General features: G+C 37.2%; 1 protein-coding gene across 1 annotated transcript in view; it reads right to left on the bottom strand.

Moving 5' to 3' along the window:
* LOC105930392 overlaps nucleotides 1-22,250 on the bottom strand; it is a 76,457-nt gene that overhangs the window by 24,504 nt on the left and 29,703 nt on the right. Inside the window, exons 6-20 of the mRNA XM_012868589.3 lie at nucleotides 20,881-21,017; nucleotides 20,683-20,799; nucleotides 18,464-18,521; nucleotides 18,321-18,368; nucleotides 15,706-15,774; nucleotides 15,340-15,479; nucleotides 14,306-14,434; nucleotides 14,174-14,231; nucleotides 12,566-12,634; nucleotides 12,272-12,330; nucleotides 12,071-12,139; nucleotides 11,967-11,991; nucleotides 11,861-11,890; nucleotides 9,711-9,776; nucleotides 9,475-9,614 (exon numbers count right to left, since the gene is read on the bottom strand). Of these exons, the coding sequence (XP_012724043.2) occupies nucleotides 9,475-9,614; nucleotides 9,711-9,776; nucleotides 11,861-11,890; nucleotides 11,967-11,991; nucleotides 12,071-12,139; nucleotides 12,272-12,330; nucleotides 12,566-12,634; nucleotides 14,174-14,231; nucleotides 14,306-14,434; nucleotides 15,340-15,479; nucleotides 15,706-15,774; nucleotides 18,321-18,368; nucleotides 18,464-18,521; nucleotides 20,683-20,799; nucleotides 20,881-21,017 (1,214 nt within the window). The remainder of the gene's footprint in view (nucleotides 1-9,474; nucleotides 9,615-9,710; nucleotides 9,777-11,860; nucleotides 11,891-11,966; nucleotides 11,992-12,070; nucleotides 12,140-12,271; nucleotides 12,331-12,565; nucleotides 12,635-14,173; nucleotides 14,232-14,305; nucleotides 14,435-15,339; nucleotides 15,480-15,705; nucleotides 15,775-18,320; nucleotides 18,369-18,463; nucleotides 18,522-20,682; nucleotides 20,800-20,880; nucleotides 21,018-22,250) is intronic.

Genomic DNA, 22,250 nt, shown 5'->3' with positions numbered 1-22,250 from the left:
ATAAAATATAATACAATGAAGCTTTAATAGGTCAGGTAGCATAGGGGGCCGGTTAGTTTAAAGTATTATAACATTATATTCTAACATCCGTTTTTTTAACACTCCGTATCAGTATTATTAGCAAGATAATTTGCATATTATCTATATCTCTATATCTATCTATATATATATATATATATATCTATCTATATATATATATATATATATCTATATATATATATATATCTATATATATCTCTATATATCTCTATATCTATATATCTCTCTATCTATATATATCTATCTCTCTCTCTCTATCTCTCTATCTTCTCTCTCTATATATATATATATATATATATATATATATATATATATATATATATATATATATATATATATATATATATATATATATATTATATATATATATATATATATATATTATATATATTCCATGTATTTGATATGTTACATACTATAATGTTATATTGCATTATGTTTACGTACTACGGTGGCCGACAGGTGCAAATGCGCAGCAAAAGAGAAAACATGCAAACAAAAAAAAAGACACGCGCACAAATTAAATGCGGCAAACAAAAAGCAAATAAAATGCAGCAAACAAAAAAGAAGACACCCCCGAATGAAATGCAGCAAACAAAAAGAGAGACGCAAACAAATAAAATGCAGCAAACAAAAAAGAAGACACCCCCGAATGAAATGCAGCAAACAAAAAGAGAGACGCAAACAAATAAAATGCAGCAAACAAAAAAGAAGACACCCCCGAATGAAATGCAGCAAACAAAAAGAGAGACGCAAACAAATAAAATGCAGCAAACAAAAAAGAAGACACCCCCGAATGAAATGCAGCAAACAAAAAGAGAGACGCAAACAAATAAAATGCAGCAAACAAAAAAGAAGACACCCCCGAATGAAATGCAGCAAACAAAAAGTGTTGAAAACGGAAGTGCGGTCCGTGCACCTTCAGGCAATTCGATTTTTTTCCAAAACAAAGCCGTTTTTCCGTTTTTGTCAACACAATTTAGAAACGGAAAACCAGAAAAACATAATGAAAAAAAACGGCCCGTTTTTCGATTTCGCCAATTCTTTTTTCCATTTTCTTTTTAAGATTGAAAGACGTTGACGCTTTCACAGCTGGCCCGGAAGTGCAGGAAAATATTTCAAAATAAAAGCCTAGATGTACGCGTAACATAATGCAAGTCTGAAGAAAAAAAATGAAGCGGAGAGATTTCTTTTGAATAAAAAAAGATGACCTTTTTACGTTGCAACATGATAGTTTATTGTGAAAAAACGTGAGCTTTATTACGTTATTGTGTGTTTTATTGTTTGGGGGGCGGGGGGGGGGGGGGGGGGTGTAAGGTCTGGGCAGGATGAAGGTTGAGATGAAAACCTGTTGCTGTTAAATGTGACAACAAAGATTATGTAATGTAAAAATCTAAAGTAGCATGAGTATGGGGAAAACTCAGCAGAATTAATTTATTTTTAATCAGTTGAATGATTAAAATTTGTTTTTTGAAGCAGCAACATCCCTACCAGTAGTATAACGCCACATTGTGGGGATTTGGTATAAGCAGTTGTTTAAGTAAATAGTGTAACACCTCAATAAAATATTAACCACTTGGTCTCATATAAATGTGTGAAATAACCACAAATCTTCAATATTTCAAGCCAAAATAAATATTAAAAATTCTTAGTACCTTAAGGGAAATTTAAATATATTTAAAAAAATCAATCAAAAATATAGTAAAAGAATGTGAGCTGCTGGCAGGAAGGATCTTGAGGAGCTATCATCTTAAAGAAAAATGAAGAAGTCCCTTGCTCTTTTGATTCTTCACTGTGTTTTGGAGAGGAGGAAGTTATCCATCATCTTCAGTAGCTTATGCAGCATTTTTTTCTGGACAATCAGCTCAGCGGTTCAGGTAGTGGATCCTCAGCACAGGACCAGCTTTCTGGATCGGTTCTTTCAGCAAATGAGCAAATAATTGCACTTTCTAAAACAGACTTAAAAAAGCTAGGCAATGCAGCGTATCTAGCTATTGGTTAGATTGGATCTCAGTTTCCTTATGAATAAGAATCTCCATCTATAGTCTATTCAATAAGGGAGATTGTAACACTTGTTTAGTAAAAATGTAATCAAAAATTTCCATCAAGGAGAGAGGAAGCACTGAGGAACTCCCGTGAAAGCCGCTATAGATGCTTTTCTAGTACAGACAGGGAAAAGTTTCACTTTTTAATTAGCATCTTTTGTATGAGAAATAGGAAATATATGAGGCACTCTATCCCGGTGGCAGTAGGGGAGACCGGGGCTAGTTGTCACATTGCAATTATCTTCTCCAGCAAAGGGTGCAACCAAAAAGTGGAATACTAGTTTTCTTCCTTTGCACGGTCAGGTCTCACGGACTGAGTGAGAAGAGGACAGGACATTGTAAGTTTAAATGAGCACCAATTGACCATTTTCCACTACCCAAAGTAAAAAAATTAAAAAATATTAACTCTATATTTTTTAAAATTACCTTCATTCAGATAAAAATTCTAGCAGTTATACATATGGACTTGTTAAAGTAGATATTAAGGCATACTTCAGTCATTGTTTTGATTAAGCCTAACATTAAGATAGAGCTATTCAATTCAATTTTATTTATATAGCGCCAATTCATGAAACATGTCATCTCGAGACACTTTAAAAAGTCAAATTCAATCATATTATACAGATTTGTTAAAAAAAAAAGTCCTATATAAGGGAACCAGTTGATTGCTTCAAAGTCCCGACAAGCAGCATTCACTCCTGGGGAAGCGTAGAGCCACAGGGAAAGTCTTCTGCATTGTACATGGCTTTGCAGCAATCCCTCATACTGAGCAAGCATGAAGCGACAGTGGAAAGAAAAACTCCCCATTAACGGGAAGGAAAACCTCCGGCAGAACCAGGCTCAGTATGAACGGTCATCTGCCTCGACCGACTGGGGTTACAGAAGACAGAGCAGAGACACAACAAGAGAGACAAAAAAGCACAGAAGCACACATTGATTCAGTAATCTGTTCTACATTAGATGGTAGTAGCGGGTGAGCCGTCTTCCCTGGATGATGTCACAGCTAACAGAACGTCAGACTATGAAGAAAAAGAGAGAACAAAAAGTTACAAGCTGAAATGACAACAGTCATTTCAATGCAATGCAAAACTGGAGAACAGGAGAAATCAGTAGAGTGAGAGAAATAGGCCCTGATGTCCTCCAGTAGCCTAAGCCTATAGCAGCATAACTATAGAGATAGCTCAGGGTAACATGAGCCACTCTAGTTATAAGCTTTGTCAAAAAGCAAAGTTTTAAGATTAGTCTTAAAAGTAGCATTAGCAAAAAAAAAGGCTAGCATTAGCAAACATGATCATTTTGGGGCAAGTTGTCACATGTAACAACTTACCCCAAAATGATCATTTTTAAAAATAATTTAAATCCATACATCCTACTAAATATTTTACATTTTTTTACAGAAAAAAAGAGCGATTTAAAAGAGAGGACAAAGTGAGAAGATGGTCAGGAGTTATAAAAGAAAAACAGAGCATGGCCGTGCAGCACCTGACGTGATGCTGAGGGCAGTCAGGCAGGTGACCCTAGGTCACAAGTCGAACAGGAGTACAGCGAAGGACTTTAATGTCAATTACCGCACTTTGAGGTGATACTGTAAAACATTCACACCAGCGGAAATTCAGGGTCAGACAGCTATCAATCAAAGTTTCATAATATTTCATTTTATTTCAGGTTATTTCATATGAAGCATGTGCTCCTGGCAATTCAGTCTACATAAGCTATGCCAAAATTGCAACTCAGATGAGGAGTCTGACTCTGAGATTTTCTTTTGTTTGTATTCAAAGTTTAAGTGTCAGTTTCGTAATGCATGTTGCATATTTATTTCATAAATAGTAAAAGTGAGTTATTGTCATTTATTCACTTAACATTAAAAATAACAACAAAATTCATTTTGCCCTTTTTTTATTGTTTGCAAAACAACGTGTGACAACTCAACCTTTGGAGGGGCAACTTGTCACATGGTGACAATCTCCATTAGATCGCTTATAACTCTGCACAGGAATAAGATATGAAAAATACCAGAATACAAAATATATACCTGAGACTTGGCTCTTTCGTCTGGTACATATGTTTTTTATATATGGTGTTTTGATTCCAATATTTATGTATGAGTGTAAAAAGTGCCCCGGTCTCCCCTATTTGTTTTTGTTGTTGGTGAAGATAAATCAATTAAATCAATAAAAACAACTTTGTTTCTCTGTTAGCTTCAACAATATATACTGTTCACTAAAAACAAGAGACGTATAGACAGTAATCCTATGTCAAGGTGGGTTTTGCTTGATGAGAAAAATCTTCAAATAATGCTTCCATATTTTTGTATACAGCATTTGATCAGCCTTTGTGTTTCATGTTCCACCAATAAAACACACAATAATGTAATAAAGCTCACGTATCTACAATAAACTATCATGTTGCGACGTAAAAAGGTCCTCTTTTTTTATTCAAAAGAAATCTCTCCGCTTCATTTTTTTTTCTTCAGACTTGCATTATGTTACGCGTACATCTAGGCTTTTATTTTGAAATATTTTCCTGCACTTCCGGGCCAGCTGTGAAAGCGTCTTCGTCTTTCAATCTTAAAAAGAAAATGGAAAAAAGAATTGGCGAAATCGAAAAACGGGCCGTTTTTTCATTAAGTTTTTCTGGTTTTCCGTTTCTAAATTGTGTTGACAAAAACGGAAAAACGGCTTTGTTTTGGAAAAAAATCGAATTGCCTGAAGGTGCACGGACCGCACTTCCGTTTTCAACACTTTTTGTTTGCTGCATTTCATTCGGGGGTGTCTTCTTTTTTGTTTGCGTCTCTCTTTTTGTTTGCTGCATTTCATTCGGGGGTGTCTTCTTTTTTGTTTGCGTCTCTCTTTTTGTTTGCTGCATTTCATTCGGGGGTGTCTTCTTTTTTGTTTGCTGCATTTTATTTGTTTGCGTCTCTCTTTTTGTTTGCTGCATTTCATTCGGGGGTGTCTTCTTTTTTGTTTGCTGCATTTTATTTGTTTGCGTCTCTCTTTTTGTTTGCTGCATTTCATTCGGGGGTGTCTTCTTTTTTGTTTGCTGCATTTTATTTGCTTTTTGTTTGCCGCATTTAATTTGTGCGCGTGTCTTTTTTTTGTTTGCATGTTTTCTCTTTTGCTGCGCATTTGCACCTGTCGGCCACCGTACTGTACTCTTTTTGAATGACAAGTGCTGGATTTCATTGCGAGTAGCATGGGTGATTTCCAATTGATGCTGGTCGAGCGTCCTGGCAGATGCTCGATGGAGAACCGAGGTCCATGGGAGAGTTTTTTTTATTTTATTTTTTTTACCATGTTTAGTTAATGTAGAGGTCTCTTTAGATATGTCACATTGATAACGTGAAATGGAGGATTATGCACAAGTTTGGTAATCATCAAATGGGTCAGACTGGGTCAAACTGCCTTGGCAGCCAGCAAGGGGAGTACAAGCTAGAAGAAAGGAAACACTTTAACTGTAGTGTTCCAAAGATCTGTTAACTAGTAAGATTAATCTGTCTGTTTTTGTGCTTTGAGCTAAACGTTTACCAGAAGTGAAGTCCAGCCTGCCAAGAAGCTGGACACACGTGGACACTATTAGCTTGCAATACACACCAATGGAGACACGCAGATTCTTATTGTAACGCACACACATCTGTGGCCTATAAAAGGCCTGTTCACTGTATTGTAATTAGAACTTGTTGCTTACACCCGTTGCACGTGTAAGTGGAAATAAACGACTTCTCCATTGGCAAACAGAGAAATGTCTTCTCCCCGACTCTTATTTCTTTTTTAAAGGTTCAATAGTTAAATAATCTCCCACACTAAAATGTCTTAAAGACTTAAAGGCTTGGATGGCCCTCAGTTTCTCAAAGTTTAATGAGAGTAAGACTGAGGTTGTGGTTTTTAACGGCACAGCTGAGACTCCCCTCATTGAGCTAGGTTACCTGGCACAGTACAAGAAGTCCACCATCACAGACCTTGGTGTTAAAGCGGATGCTGATCTTAAATTTGACAGCCAGATTAGAACAGTTGTAACGACAAGTTTTTTTTTCATTTAAGGCAGTTGGCCAAAATAAAGCACATTCTTTCCAAAGAACATCTAGAGACAGTAATCCATGCTTTTATCACTACTCGGCTGGATTACTGTAATGCCCTTTATGTGGGTGTTAGTGGGTCCTGCGTTACCCAACACCAGAGAGTGCAAAATGCTGTAGCACATGTTGTCTGGCACTCGCAAATATGAGCACATTACCCCTATTTTAGCCTCACTCCACTGGCTTCCTGTACATTTTAGAATTCATTTTAAAGTTATTTTATTTGTTTTTGAGTCTCTTCGTGGTCTTGCTCCTTCATGCACCCTCTCCCATTCTCTCAGGTCAGCTGACCAGTTGCTCCTTGATGACCCCAAAACTAAAACTCAGCTTTAAAACCTTCCTTTGTGCATTAAAGAGGCTACTTCTCTGTCTGATTTTAAATCACTTCTCAAAACTCATCTTATTGCCTTGGCTTTTGACAAGTGAGATGTTGATTTTAGCCTGTGAGGTTAAGTTATGTTTTATTAGACTCATATTTTATGTGTAGTTTTTGCTTTTATTGTAACATCTGACTTATATCTCCGAGTCTGTGTATTTATTTATTTTTTACCCCGTTTACTGTACAGCACTTTGGTCCTTGGGAAATTTTAAAGTGCTTTACATATAAAGTTTGATTGGATCGGAGTATGAACCTGGAGACAAACTAGGGATTCAGTTTTATTTTTGCATATCAGACTTAATAACTAGATCTATGTTTTGACTGTACATTTAATTCGATTTCTGCTAGAAGTCCTTCTGAACCACATCTCAAGGAAATGTCATCCTAACAATACAAAGCTTCATACAAGCTCCATTCCTAAACTGGCTGGGAACAACCTTCACCTAAACCATTACTTCTATCGTTTGCAGTATTCTATCTGAAAACATATTATCGCTTATTGTTATTACTTCTATCTGAAGACATAACATTAGTTAGGATCTGGTGTTGTTTGACTTCTCCAGAAATCCTGTTTAAGCCTTGAAAAACTTTGAGACAGTTCAGACAGTTCTCTTTGTCCACTAATTCCAGAATTAATTGGACAGTATTTCTCACTTTAAAGTTCAACTAAGCAACATTCAGGGGCACCAGGAATGGATTATAATGCATCACAACTGTCTATTCCATTAGTTAGTAGCATGTCGGCGGGTTTGACTCGGCTCTACTCGGTTATTAGGGTTTTCTGTCGGTCAGTGTTTGGGTAGGGGGTTGTGAATGGTATTAATCCTTTACCATTTTATATACTTATTGTCTTGTTGTTCTCCGCTTGTGAACGTGTTTGTGTAGAGATAAAATGTGCATTTCGACCCTTGGGGAGAGGAGGTGGTTCATGAGCTGCATCCACAAAGGAGCATCATGTGCCAACCAGAACCGGTTTGACTGATTATGATTAGAAGTCTGTGGAAAGGTTAATTGATTATGATTAGAAGACAGTGGAAAGGTTAATTGATTATGATTAGAAGACAGTGGAAAGGAAGCCCGGATAAGGAGATGACTGTCTCTCATTTCAAACACAGGATCTTGTGTGTCAATGTAATCGCCTCCTGATGGATCTAAATAAAAAGAAGCCTGCAAGGGGAAGTACCTTCGGAGTTGAGCAGAGACACTTCGGCGTCCTGTTAGATTTCTAACAGCTCTCTCCCCTTTTTGCAAAAAGCTTGTGAAATTTATAATGTGTCTGTTTGGTCTCTCTCTTTAAAGGTTAGGAGATTAAAATAAACTTTTTAGGTTGTGTCACTCGTGGGACTCCCCAACAAGAATCAGACACCCCAATTGTAAAATTGACAGAGTATATTCCATTGAATGACAATAGAAGCTACGAAATCAACACGGTGGGCCCACAGCTAGGCGGACATTTTTGGGGCGTGGTTGATGAGGAGAAGCTACAGAGTGAGCTTGACAGAGCATTTCATACTGCACTCTTCTTCTGTACTTCAGATATTTCTACCATGTCCTCCATTGTTGCGTTGTGCTTTTGTTGCAGACAGAGATGTCACATTACCGTAATATGACACCATGCACAGTAATGTGGTACCATTGTTGTAATGGAAAAAAGACCCAAACCACGTAGAGTCGAGTGGCAACGAGTCGACTCCAGCATGCACTATGGGAGATCGGAACGTTCTAGAATGTTCTAGGGCAGAGGTAACATGAGGTCAACTGGACTTTCGCTGAACTTGGTTAATATAAACTTGGCGCTGTATTTCAATAACACTGTAGACCCTCCTGATGATATCAAGGGTGATTAATGTTTGGCTATTTCCTGTTTTTCACAGTAGAAAACAGTTAGATAAGGATTCTTTCCAGGGATGAAAGGAAACCGCTGGTGACTGGACTATTCCCAAATACACACCCATGTTGTAGGTGGACCTTATAAGAGGGAGTCAGACATGTAACGTTTGGGACTTTTTGTGGTTTGTAACCATTAACCGTATGTGAATAAAATAAGTCCCCCGCTGGTGACAGGCAGAATAGTCTTTTCGAGTTCAATCCTCTTCCACAGCACCAATGGAAAAGGGCCAATAGTTTAAATGCATGTGAATGAGAGAATTCAATGTTAAATGTTCTTTTACAGTAACTCGGAGAAGCCAAATAAAACACCTGCCTCATGCTACCAGCATTAACACTAACCCAGGTCAAATGGTAAAAATGAGGAAGAAAAAATATTTGTGGCCCCCACATGCAAAACTATTTCTGTTTTTGGTGTCATTTCATCATTGCCCCTTTAGTGAACCTGGTGATTTCATTACCACCAAAACAGCTGACGCTGATCAACAACCCCTTCTACTACTGAACTGAAAGGATCAGTTTTCCTGAAGAATGACAGACTTAATAATATATTCAGATTCAAAAGTGTTCCTTTAAACTTTTTTGAGCAGTGTATTTATGGTTGTCATGGGGTGAAAGCTAAAATAGCGACACCTATCACTGATTTGTTTGGAAATGACAGCAATCTTAAGCTTAATAGATTGTTATTACTCCACGAAGAGCAGAATCAGACAAATATTGCACAATAATCACTTGAAAACTAATTTAGCGGATATTTATTCTATGTGTTTGCTTAACTAATGTATAAAAAATAAAATGTTAATTTCTTAGATGTGAAATGATATGCTATTTAATTTTTGCAGTATATGAGATATGTGATATACAAGTAATTGTTGCATTTAATTTTACATAAAAATTAGATTATTATTACATTTTAGGTTTTTTGGGGTAAATACAATGGAGTCATGACATTTTCAGTTAAGGTCTTCAAACTGAATATCTAATTCCAAAAAGAATTGATAATCTCTTAAACAAATAAAAAATCACAGCACTTAATTACAATAACAATTAACCTGAGTTTTTATGAGGTGTTTTCGTGAGTCAAAATGGTCCACAAGGGCCTTCTGAGAAAACGACTCCTGGCAAGCAAAGCACAGATAAAATGGGGTTGCTTTGGCATCCGAGGCGACGCACGTCACAACCAGCGATGTTCCTATAACAAAACAAAAACGCATAAAGAATTATTAAAATGACATTTTGATATTTTTTTAGTATCACATATGCTGCGTAAATTTGTGAAAGACCTCACCAACAGGTGGATGATTTGACCTCAAACTGTTCGAGACGTATGTGTATAGGCCCAGGTGAAACTTTACTATCAGGGATTGAGGGGAGAGAGAGAGAAAAAAAGATAAGACTTTGCACCATGCATTGACACCAATATTTATTGCAATGATTTACTTAGACATATACTATTGACAGGTGTCAATTTTTTTTTTTAAACAAGTATAACCACAAGACAATAAACTGGCACAACAGCCCACAGGAAAGAGGAGAAAATACAATAAAATAAGCAAATAAATGAATGACTTAGTCACATACACACACAAAAAAGCAAATAAATCAGTAAGGTACAGATTATTTACAGTATTTTCTTCATGATTTATTAAGTAGTCTTTGTGAGTAACACATTGATGAATTAACCTGTACTTACAGCTTATTAAGTATGGGTCAGCCTTAAGTAATTATGTAATTACTTATTCATAAAAAGTTAATGCTAAATAAGGTGTTGCTATTTTAGAGTGATTTCAACCATTTGACTGTAATGTATTTAACTGCTGTAGTTAATAATAGCGGCACCAGATATTTCACGCCTGGCCCCCTCTCCCTCCGCAAGTCCATCGGGAATTAATCCAATCAGCGGCCCCTCAGTCTCCCGAGCAACACCCTGACGAAATATCTTAAGTAAAACTACAAACTGTTGTTCCAATATGCAGCCAATTTTGGACTTGACCAGAACATGTGTGCATAAGACCCGTTTCGGGGATTACAATTTCTCCAGTAGAGGTCCGAATTTCTTAAGGATATTTTTTTATTCATAGCTTCATACCCTCCATATATTTATTGTTACTAGCTGAGCATTTTTACAAACTTCCTCCCAGTTGTCTTCTAAAATTTCAGTTTAAAGTTCAGCCTCTGATTTTTATTTTTTAAATCACATTTTCCAGTGTATTTACCAGTAGCCAGTGCCCTGCATGGTTTACATATTTCCCTTTTTCCAGATGGGCGACATCTGCAGAACTTGGTGAAGGCCTGTCGAGGTGATTTAGCCAGCTTAAATAAAAACGCAGGACGGTGGGCCAGAAAAGGACACAACTAATATAAAAGGACTGTAACATAACTGCTGATGCACAAATGCTGATACGTATTGCTTTATGGCTGGGAAAATATGTTTGCATTATTGCAATAACTACATTATCTGTGTTATTGTTGATTAATTGTCTTGTGGAAGCTACATTACAGACGACACCTTGTGGAATCATACGTTTTAATCAGAAGTAAAATAATGTTTAATTGAACTATATAATCCAATGTGATTGCAACTGAAGTGAACTATATAATCTTTGTAACTGAATTTATGAGCTATAACCAGGTGCTGTGTGTGAGAAAGCTTGAGGTGAAGGGAGTAAGTATCTCATTGAAACAGAGCACCCTGCTCTGTTCTTGGTGCAGCTGCAGGGAGATGGTCTGCATGCTCCTTTCTGATAAACAACTCCTTGTTAAGGACAAGATAACGAGCCTGAGAAGAAAGGGAGTTGTTCTCACGGTTGGTAAGGAGGGAAGCATCTAGGCGTTTCCTGCAGCTTATGCAAAGAGGGCAAGGTGTCTAAGCATAAAAGTAGAAGTTTGATTGTAAATCCTCAGATCTCACTGGGCTGCGTGCTGATGCTGTATTGCTGTAAGTGTTGATCTCCAATGATATAGCTTTGCATGGTTGCAATAAATGTTCGGTGTAATTTGCATCCTCTGACTGATTCCTTTTGTTCTTACTCATCAACGGACTCGGGGAGGATCACTAAAGTCTAGGGGTGATGCCTCCACCACAAGTATGCAGATAAGGGAACGGTTCCTATACAGCGACAGAAGTCAGCAAAATGCTCTGATGAGTCTGGAGAGACATATCAGGGATAAACCCAAAGTGAGAAATGCGTTATTAATCTGGTTAAATACAACAGCAATAATATCTGAACCACCTTTACAACCTTAGTGCATAGTGACCTAAACCTTAACGCTCCTATCAACTCTTTTAATCAGTGCTCTGACCATATAACCATTTCTGATTGCATGATTTTTAAGTTACAGTGCCAACAATTTAAAGAAGTTTTTAAAGGCAAAATTAGCTTTTTCATATTAAATATCAGATTAACATCGACATTTTGATTAGAGTGTCAAAAGTACCTTGTTGGCTACCGAAACAGCCTCTCCAAGCTATAGAGAAAAATTTCAATAAATTAAGATGATACATTTAATAAAGTGTTTCATAATTGATAAAAGAAACCTTTACCGTCAGGGGTAGATTTCTGCATCATCTGTGGAGGATGACAATTTTTAGGGGTTCAACAACAACTCTGGTTTATTGACAATTTGAGGTAAAATTAAATTATTTACCGTGATGTGTTTATTTGATGACATGTGTTTCATATACTTGAAGATGTTGTTAAATTCATAGCTACAGTTCTGTTTAATGGAAGAAAAAGTACAACAACAAGGATTAGAGAGGGCAAATGTCTGTTTCAATCTGGATTACTGAAATACATCAAGTATTTAAAGGTAAAGTAATGAAGTCCAGACTGTATCATAATTTTTCACCTGGCAGCGTAGCAAGAGTGTGACAGTCTCTGTGAAATTAGCAGAGGAAGGAAAATACTCTAAAAAGAGAAAAAAAAAATACATTCAAATGTATAATTTTAACGCTTTTAATGTCAAACAGGAAATCAAGAAATTTATTTTAACAAGCATCTTACTTGGATTAAATCAACTGTTTCAGACTTTTAAACAATTGTTTGCAATAAAAAAAGGACAAACGTCTACACTAACTGTTATAAAAAAAAAAAGGCCAATTTCACACAAATATGAACTATACAGATTTGTCGCCATACGTACCAAGCTTGCTCTCTGGTTTAACGCTGATCGTTAAGATGCTCTTTGTGATGGATTCCAGGCTCTTCAAAGCTAAAACACACAACATAATTTTTAAAAGCATGTAATATGCAAGTAAAATGGCAAGCAGTTATGTTTGCGGTCCAAGCCCTAATAAAATATTAGGTTGGTTTTGCTGTTTTTTTTATATCCCTCTTTGAAGGTGTAGAAGCAGACTCGGAGGATGTTATGTTGCTCTCTCCCTTTCCTCTCCTCTTTCACCTTTTCTCCCTTTTTGCATTTTGTCTCATCTGTTTCTCTCCTTTCTTTCCTCTTTTACATTCCTGTTTTAGTGTCTATTGAATATGAAATAGCCCCAGCATAAAATCTAATAAAGCTTTTTGCACACATAAATCAACCGGAGCACTATGGCAAAAGCAATAAGACTCCACTTGTGAAAGTAAAAACTGTTGGGCTCTTTTTGGCATTAAGACAACAATTCTTAATGCTACATTGCCAGACAGGACACACACACAAAAACAAAGGAAATCCAAATTGTAGAAAAAGCTTTCAAGCTCAACTGGGTGAAGATCTCCACTGAGGACACCTATGCTGTTATAAACAGAATGGCATAATTTATCCACAATATAAAAAAAATTGGGTAAAAGTACAAAAACATGTCATCTACTCTTTCTGAGTTAGTAAATTAACATGTGTGTCTTAAGCATTGTATTTAAGAGCAATCAAACATTAAAGAAGTTGTGGACTTTGAATCATTGACTTCGACATTGGTTCAGTTTTTTTTTATTTTTTTTGATAGCTGTGAAAAGTCTTGGTGCTTACATTTACATCTCCAAAGTTAGATTAAGGCAGCGAGAGGCTAGATGAGTGCCTCTAATCACCACCATAAATACTGTATATCAGCTCTGTTTGGAGGAGACTCATTAGACTTGGGAGTCTGGACCTCCGGTACGGAGAGCTGGATTGAGCAACTTCGCTGTGCAGCAGGGTGAATTTACAGACAATAATGGGTTAAAAAAATAGAAGAGAAATATCAATGTACACTAATTATTAATGAATTAGTGTCTGAATAGCACTGAGGTTGCAAGGGGAGCCTTAAGGTGTTTTTAGGTTGTTGAGACAGAAAGGGTATTGTCAAAATAATTTTAAGAAATACAAATTTAAGTTTTGATGTGAAAAAAAAACCTTCAATGAAGCCAGTCCTAACTGAGTAAATTAATCAGTGTTTAGTATCTCCTATAAGGAGAAAAAAGTTCATCTGAGTACTACTCTCAAAACACAGCCACACAGTCTTCTTTTTACACTCAGCGTAAACCGGGATGTGGTAGCTGTCCATTTTTTCCCTCAAATGTCTGAGTTGCAAAAACACAGGACCAAATAACCTTGGTTCTCTATACAGAGGTTGCTCCCTCACAAACAGAGATAATGTTTGGTTAACAGTCACCTTGTCACAAACTGATACACTAAGCGTTAAGGAATGCTCTGAGAAAATGAGACCTTACCCTGCTAGATGCAGAAATGCACCGCTATTGTTACTCCCTTGCCTCAGCAGGCTTGAGGCCCCTAATAAAGTAAACTCAGAGAACCAAAGGGTGAAAATCAAACACCAACCTTGTGGATATGACTTGAAATTCACTGACTTGAAGTCATCGGGCTGCAGGGTCACTTGCTGTGAATGATATAGTCGTATGTAAAGAAAGATGCAGTCATTCCTTAACACCATTATTTTTCATGAACACCTACCTTCACAGAAACATTTCCAGCGCCATTGATTTTCTCCGCCTGCTGTGCCAAATTAAGCACAACATGGACAAAGGAGTTGTAATCCTTGTAGGACTCCTTTGACATCAGTGTAGAGGGGTGCCTTGCTTTCTACACAGGTAAAAAAAAAAAGTGACATGAATCACTTTGGCCATTAAATTATTCACATTTTCTGCAGTGAGATTGAATTTATTAAGGTGGTTTTTGAGTCATACTGACCACTCAAAGCACTTTACACTATAGCCAAATTCACCTAATTGCACACATTCTTAAGCAGGCAACTGGTTAAGAATGGGTAAGTGGTGAAGAAGGCAACTGGGGGTTGAGTGCCTGGCCAGGGAAGCTGGAATCAAACCCACAACCTTCTGATTGCAAGACAACTCCCCTACCCACTGAGCCACAGTTGCACTGACATAATCAGTCATGAAGCCACCGCTTACCTGAAATATTAAGGTGATTTATGTATTTCTGCTCAATAATTTGGACTTTTATAGAATACAGACATTGTGGAAATAATAAAACAAAATCAGTTATTCCATATATGTTGCAAAAACAACAAAGCAGAGACCAGGCAACAGTCAGCACTAGGGTGGTTTTAGGAAACATGCTAAAGGTACATGTCTTTTTAGCCCAAATGCTCAAGATTCTCTTTGTTTTTGTTATGTTAGCTCTTGATTCTGCAGGTCAGGTGCTGCTAATGAAATTTAACTAAAAAAGGGGACTGACAGTTTTTCACACCTGAAAAGGTTGGTTTAGCCAATTGATTTTCCTCTTAATACATTAATTGGTGATTTGGAAAACCGCATTTTGTATTAACTCAGATTATATTTGATTATAAAATTTGTTTGCTTTAATGAAACATTAACGTGTGACAAAACATCAAAAGCAAAATAAATTTGTAAGAGGGCAAATATGTTTTCGTAGCACTATTACATGACTTTTTGTTGACAATGTTAATCAGGGCAGGGCGACATAACTTTACAAGCAATATTCTCTTTGATGCCAGGCCAACTTACAAAATAACAGTGTATGTGGTCAAAGCTCAGTACGTGTTTGATGATCATGTGGTTGGGAAGCACAAGGCTGCACAGTGTGCAGAGGTAGTATGTCTTCTCTCCTGGTTGAACACAAACACACTCAACAATGTGCTGCAGTCCTACAAGAAAAAAGAAAAAGCAAAAATTATAGCTTCACTAGATATTAGTGACAGACTGACAATAAAGCTTTTTAATTTCAAAACAAGCACATTGTGCTTGAAAAATTACAGGATGTTTACTTTTGGCTTGATTTAATGTATTACGAAGGGTAAAGTGACACCAGTCATCTAAAGTCACCATAACCTGTCATCTAAAATGACATGTTTAAACACATTGAATGTTTACCAAGGAGAGGATGCTTTCTGCTGTCGTTGCTCTGGTAATGTTGTAGAGTCATCCTCTTTTGGAGCATAGCTATAGAAAGAAAACAAATTAAAGAGATTAAAACAAGATCACAAGAAGCGTTACTCTCCAAGAGTCAATCTGTTTTTGTGGATGGTCAAGCAAAAAACAGGTGGAACATTCAGATGTCAGATGGGAAATCTCACCAAAACTCTCAAGACTAAACGAGAGTTTAGAGTAAATAAATGGACGACAACGAAGAATAATGCCGATAGTTTGTGGACTGATTTTAACATAGAAAATACATTCATTAATTTGATAAACGAGTGGAGACAGTGCAATCAGGGGCTTTACGTTTGCTACACCATGATATAATGCAGGGGTGTCAAACTCATTTTGGTTGAGGGGCCGCATACAGCTTAATCTGATCTCAAGAGGGCCACACGAGTTAACTCATTGCAAGATTAAATAGAACTAATAAAAGTGGACTTGTTGTTGATTTTTATATTAAGTTAATTTCACTTTTACACAATATATTATGAATAACCTCAGCGTTTTTAAGAAAAGTATGTGCAATTTCAACAATACTTTTACTCAGTTAAACATTTACTTGTGCATTATGCATAAGAACTGATCACAGTGATTATACAATGTTGAAAAACATTTATTCACATTTTTTGGAACTTAAAAACCCTGTCCTGCATGACAAAATACATCAAACAGATAAAAATTAAGAAATGATTTGAATTTTTCCACACCTGAAGCTTAATCTGCTAATTAAAACACAGCGCCCCTCGTGGACAATATAGGAACTGCATATTTTCAATTAAACGAAGTACATGTTTTTTTCAATAATTGTTTTATCATTCTCTTCCTTTTATCTTGTCCACTTGTGAAAGTCAAATCTGATGAGCTCTTTGTGGCATCTTATTGCCACATTGCCAGACAGGACACTGGAAAAAAAATTATTATTTTTTTTTATAATGATAATGCATTTAGCCACAGGGCCGGACTAAATTGTTCGGCGGGCCGGATCCGGCCCGCGGGCCGTATGTTTGACACCCCTGATATAGAGGCAAGTTGTGGGTTTTCCTTTCTCTGAGGTTCCCTCACCTCGCTTTCTGATTGGCTACACGTCACATTCAACAGGCTGCGTCTGTCCTTGGGGAACTCCCCACATGCTAGGATATCGAACCAAGACAACCCAACATGTTGAATATCCCCGATTTGAGGTCGGAGCGGTCCTGACATTCTACCTAGCGGACCAGATCACTCTTAACACACAGCAGGAATGTCTCTTTAGATTATCTTAAGAGACACCCCGATAGTCGCGGCCTATCGGAAGGGGAAGATCAGGGCAAAAATTAAGCAAATTATTCTGCTGTGTGAACCGGCCTTAAGTAAATAAGAAGGTAGACAAGAGTGTCCCATCCACAAGCTGACCTGGGAAACTTTTATTACATCCACACTCTGCTTAAGCAATCCAAAAGTTCCTGACGTAGTATCACAGAATAGGGGCTTATATACAGATTCATATCATTGGTGTCTGTATGTGGTACATTTTGACCAAACGTAGACCAGTCTGTATTTCCTGACAATCCTTGGCTCGAGTAGTTGTTTTTACTGGCACCAGATGTTTCCCAGAACCCATTAAACAGCGTGACACAAACGGAAGCATGTCATCTATCAAACACAGAACCAGAAAGGTCTACACGCTGGCGGGAAATAACAAGGCCATTAAAATTAAGTGACTGTCGAAACTACTTCTATTATAAAAGTCATTTTTTTATTGAAACACGCTACTCAGTAAGTCCAATCACCCCCACCCAACGTGCTAAAGTCACCCAATCCAGCTTTCAATCTTAGGGTCCAGATTACTTAACCTGACGCTTTGGTTTAACAGAGAACGGTTATGCAAAATTCAGCTTTTTAACATTTTTTGTACTTCCATTTGAGTGTCTACCACTTCCAGAGACAGTCCAGGCACTGAAAAAAAAAAAACAAAAAAAAAAAAACTATAGAGCCATTTTTTGGCAATAAATAAATGTGGAAGACTAACCATCTCAAAAGGGCGTCGCCCCTCACTTAGCAACTAAAGTTTAGCACACGAAGATTCGCACATGGCAGGATTTGCCTAAAGACTTCGACTGAAGGAAAGTTCTGTCCCTACTGTTCATTGCAAGGCTGCAAATGACGGAGACGCAAGTACTTGATGTCTTTTTTGTGTGTGTTGCACTGGTGTTCAACATGAACATGATTCGTCATTTAGCACAAGCTGACATTAACAAGAGCAGATGACTGCACCCAGACCAGTTCCAGTAAAAAGGGTGCCGTCAGGTCTAAACCTGCGGCAGCACCCCAACTAATAAATAGATAGATAGATGCACCACATGTAAGGGAAAAGTAACTCATCATTTATCAAACCAGAATATAAACACTGAGTCACTGCCTGTGCTTTCTCCAACAAGCTTCTCTTCGTGCTCCCCATCTTCATCAGCAAACGTTAGGCCAGAGGTTAATTTCACTTATGAAGAGAAATGCTCTGGCTGATATTTTATGGTGCAGTCTTAGTGGATAAACAGGGTTCTGAATAATAAATTAGAAAAATGCACACTCACCTTTAAACTTCTCAATAAGCTTCTCATTTTCACCGAACACTCGCATCACTAGAGAGAGTATTGACATTAATATACATTTTCAGAAACTAACCAAACTTTATTTTTTATTTTTTTTTTTTTAAATAAGTCGTAGAATATTATACCTTCTGTGTAATTCAATGACTTCAGCTTCTCAAGGAGCGCAGGGGGTAAATGCAATGCCTGCAAAGAGAAAACAGGTTGAGAACATATGATATTCTCAATGGTTAAAGCAAGATTCAGACTGAGGACATTCTTGCAATTTTATTTTTGCAATCAAACATCTTTCGGGCTCACTGGATTAAAAGTAACAGAAAACCCTTTCAAATTATTACTGGGTTGCATCTCTGAAACTGAGAAAATGGCCTATATCAATGAGTAATTAAAAAACAAAATGCCTTAAATGTTACCAACATTTAAGTTTACAATTGCCAACCAGCTCCATCCTGTCAGTGTTTTCTTGTGTAATTCTTTCAATGTTTGTGGCTGTATTTTAAAGCTGTAGTATAGTATCTAAAGAGAGTCTATACACACAAACACAACCTCTGTAGCGTTTCTGTTTCATCCCCTCACCCTCTACTGTAAGATCTTTTATCTGTTAATCCTTTAATTACGACAGAGGAACAAGCTTGCATCAGTTTCAGATGTAAGGTTAGGTTTATAATATGTTATTTTACGGTCATGGTGTCGCCCTTATTAGAGTCTGACAAATACATCCCTTTATTCTCAATTCTTGGCAACATCAGCCTCAAAATCTGCTTAATTGCAGTTAGTCTATTCCTTACCTGGTTATCTCAACAAGGGTGCATCAAATCTAAAACCATTTTCAGACATGACAGCTGCAGCATTAAACGTTCATTCAAGACTGGAAACAGTTTTTTATTTGTTCAGCTCAGATGTGCATGTGCAAGGTTAATTTAAAACTTGTATAAATACAGTAGATGCACATAAAAACACAAATGCACATGCACTTACATTAGGAAAGACCTCTGATCAATTTTTAAGGGTTTAAATTTCATTTTCAACCCTTTGCACCTTTTCTGAATTTTTATGCCAAAACATGCACTAATTAATAAAGTCAGTAATAAAAAAAAAAAAAAAGGGATATAAATTTGGTTTAACGCATGTTAAGCTCCACAAGAACGGCCAACCCAAGAATTGGAAAATCTGAAATTTTGCAGCTGGATGCATGGCATCAACTATTCAGAACTTCAACTGAATTTGGTGTCCTGGTGGGAGATGTGGGCTCTGATGCCAGTCAGCAGGTTGTCAAACTGGGCTGGGTGACCTTAAATAGCATTCAAAAGTGACCCTCGCCAACGCGCAGCTCCTGCTGTAGGTGGTGAAACTCACCGAACTCAAAACACCTCTGAATTATCTGGTGAATTCACACACGGGAAGATTATATTATATTATTTAGTAATTAAAGCCAAGCCACTCTCTTAATTTCATCCGCAATTTTGCAGAGTCGGGCTGAGGAAAAGATCAGGGTAGCTCCCTCCCAACGGGCACCACTTCGCCAGACGTGCCGTCAGAGTGAAGTGGTGAGGGTTTTAGACACCGTGTCGGACTTTTATGTGCACATGCGACCAAGTTGAGGCGTTGGATGCCTTTTTGACGCTCAAAAGGCGTTTGGTCTGGACGCAGCATAAGCATTTTGTTTATCTGAAATGCCTCGATGTTTGAGAGCGACATTAAAGTTCCCGCTTGGGAATAAACCTACCGGTGTAAATAAACTAACGCGCTAGCTATTAGCTCTGTTGTGGAAAATTTTATTGATGTATGCAACTCTGATCATATCTTCTCTGGATGCACCTGCATAACTTTCCCGTGTGAAAGAAGCTCTCATGCTTACAGATTTACTACTGTGTTTCCACATCCAAGGACACAGAGAGGAGTTGAGTTAGATAGGAACTGGATCATACCAGTGGCTGCACTCCTTTGAAGATTACTCCCACTTTCTTTGTTAACCCTTCTCATTGCTCTGTTTCCTGACTGCGTAGGGGGACAGAGACATTCAAACGCTCATGATTTTGAATAAATAACTTAAAGACAAACAATGCATCGTTTGTTTTCATGAGTGGTGTGCTCATTTAATTGATAATTATTAATATCCATTACAGCTCGCACTAGACGTTCCCGCTGCGCCCCTCCTTCGAGCTGCATGACTCCACACATCATATCATTAAACCACCAGATTAGTAAAACATAAAGCATCGCTGTAGAGGGCAAAACCAATTTTATCTATGGAGTAGATTTAAAACCACTCTTTGATAGTTCAACAACATTCTTTGACCTTGCGCTTTATTTATTTTTTGACAATGCACAGCATCAGAATACCAACCTGCAAATGTCGAAGTTCAGTTTTTCTACTTTCCCTTTTGAGCTTCCACCACAGAATGCTCTTTAGGTCCAGGTTGGGTTTCCAGGAGAAACTCACGTCATCTGGGTTTGTGTAGACCTTAAAAAAAAACATCAATATGATTCAGAGCTTTCTCAGAATTTTCAAAACAGGAATTATTTAAAGTTGGTCAACACTTACAAAGTAGTTGAAGAAATGTTCTTGTGAAAACATGTGGCCCACAATATTGTGTATTGGGCACTTTAACTCGCAAACATGACAGAGGTAAAAACTTGAACTCGTAGCTGGACTGAAGCACAGAGTGGTTAGAAACAGGCCTGGAAAAAAAAGCACAAATAAAACAATTATATCCAACTGAACTGAAACTTGTAGAAAGAAGAAGTGGCCACATCCTTCGTGCATAGGATGGAAACAGAAAAAAATAATAAATAAACTTATTTGCATTGAATTTCTTTATAGTGTTTGTGAGAGAGTAGATTAGACCAAAGCGAGCTCTGGAGTCAGGAAGCAGAAGGCCATGACCAGTTCATGACCGAATGTTACTAATACAACTTATGAGAAACTCTGCTGACTCTGTCTCCTGCAAGATTAAATGCTCCCTTGGGGCTTCATTATTAGAAGTAGTATTAAGAAGACAAATCCAAAGCAAGACAAGTTACTGTGAAAAGGCATTCAGACCCTTTTTAAGTTCTGTTTTTGCCTTTTTTGAAACACCTAAATATTTCAGATCATTAAACTCTTTTTAATATCAGACAAAGAAAGAAAGTAAATGCAAAAAGCACTTTCCAAATAATGGGTTTGTATATTAACCTATTGAAACCAACTCGGCTTTATGCAAAAAAGTATCCTCTCACCCCTTATTCGTGATTTTACTCATTAACCACAACCTACTTTTTGTTCAATCTCCAAATCCACACACCCAGGAATGGTGGAATGGTGACAGGCATGTAAAATGAAGAAACCATTAAAATAGAACCGGTTTAATAAGATGAAGCAGAGTAAAAATGCTCAGCAACCAAGAGTTATTCAATATACGTATATTTTAGAAAGGTTAAGAAAAACTTCCAGCTCCAAGGGAAACCTGCATCATTGATACTCATTTACAAAATGTCCCCCAAAATATTCATACTTAAAAAAAAATTGGGTTCAAAACAGCAAAACGGCCAAATGACCAGCTTTGGCTTATTTAATAAACTGACAAAATTTGCTGCAGGTAAACTTATAATACCTACAGCATAGGTAATTGTGGGTAAAATAATAATGACATGACATATTCTTAATTACTGTTTTAAGACTCTTAATATTTTTATTAATGTTTCTTATTACTGTCTCACAGAAGCCCATCTTGCATTTGCAAAAAAAAGAAGAAAAAAACCCAAACATCTTTATGACTTGAGAAAATGTTTTGTGGACTGATGAGGCAGTAGTAGAACCTTTTGGAAGACGTGCAGCCTCTTGCATCCGATTTAAAAATTACATTTGAGAAAAATAGTCTGATACTAACAGTCAAACATGGTGGGTATTGTGTGATGGCCTGGAGGTGATTTGAT

Source organism: Fundulus heteroclitus, chromosome 13, assembly GCF_011125445.2.
Source record: "Fundulus heteroclitus isolate FHET01 chromosome 13, MU-UCD_Fhet_4.1, whole genome shotgun sequence".
NCBI lineage: Eukaryota > Metazoa > Chordata > Actinopteri > Cyprinodontiformes > Fundulidae > Fundulus > Fundulus heteroclitus.
The sequence above is the reverse complement of the archived record's forward strand: the minus strand, read 5'-3'. Positions and strand labels throughout refer to the sequence as shown.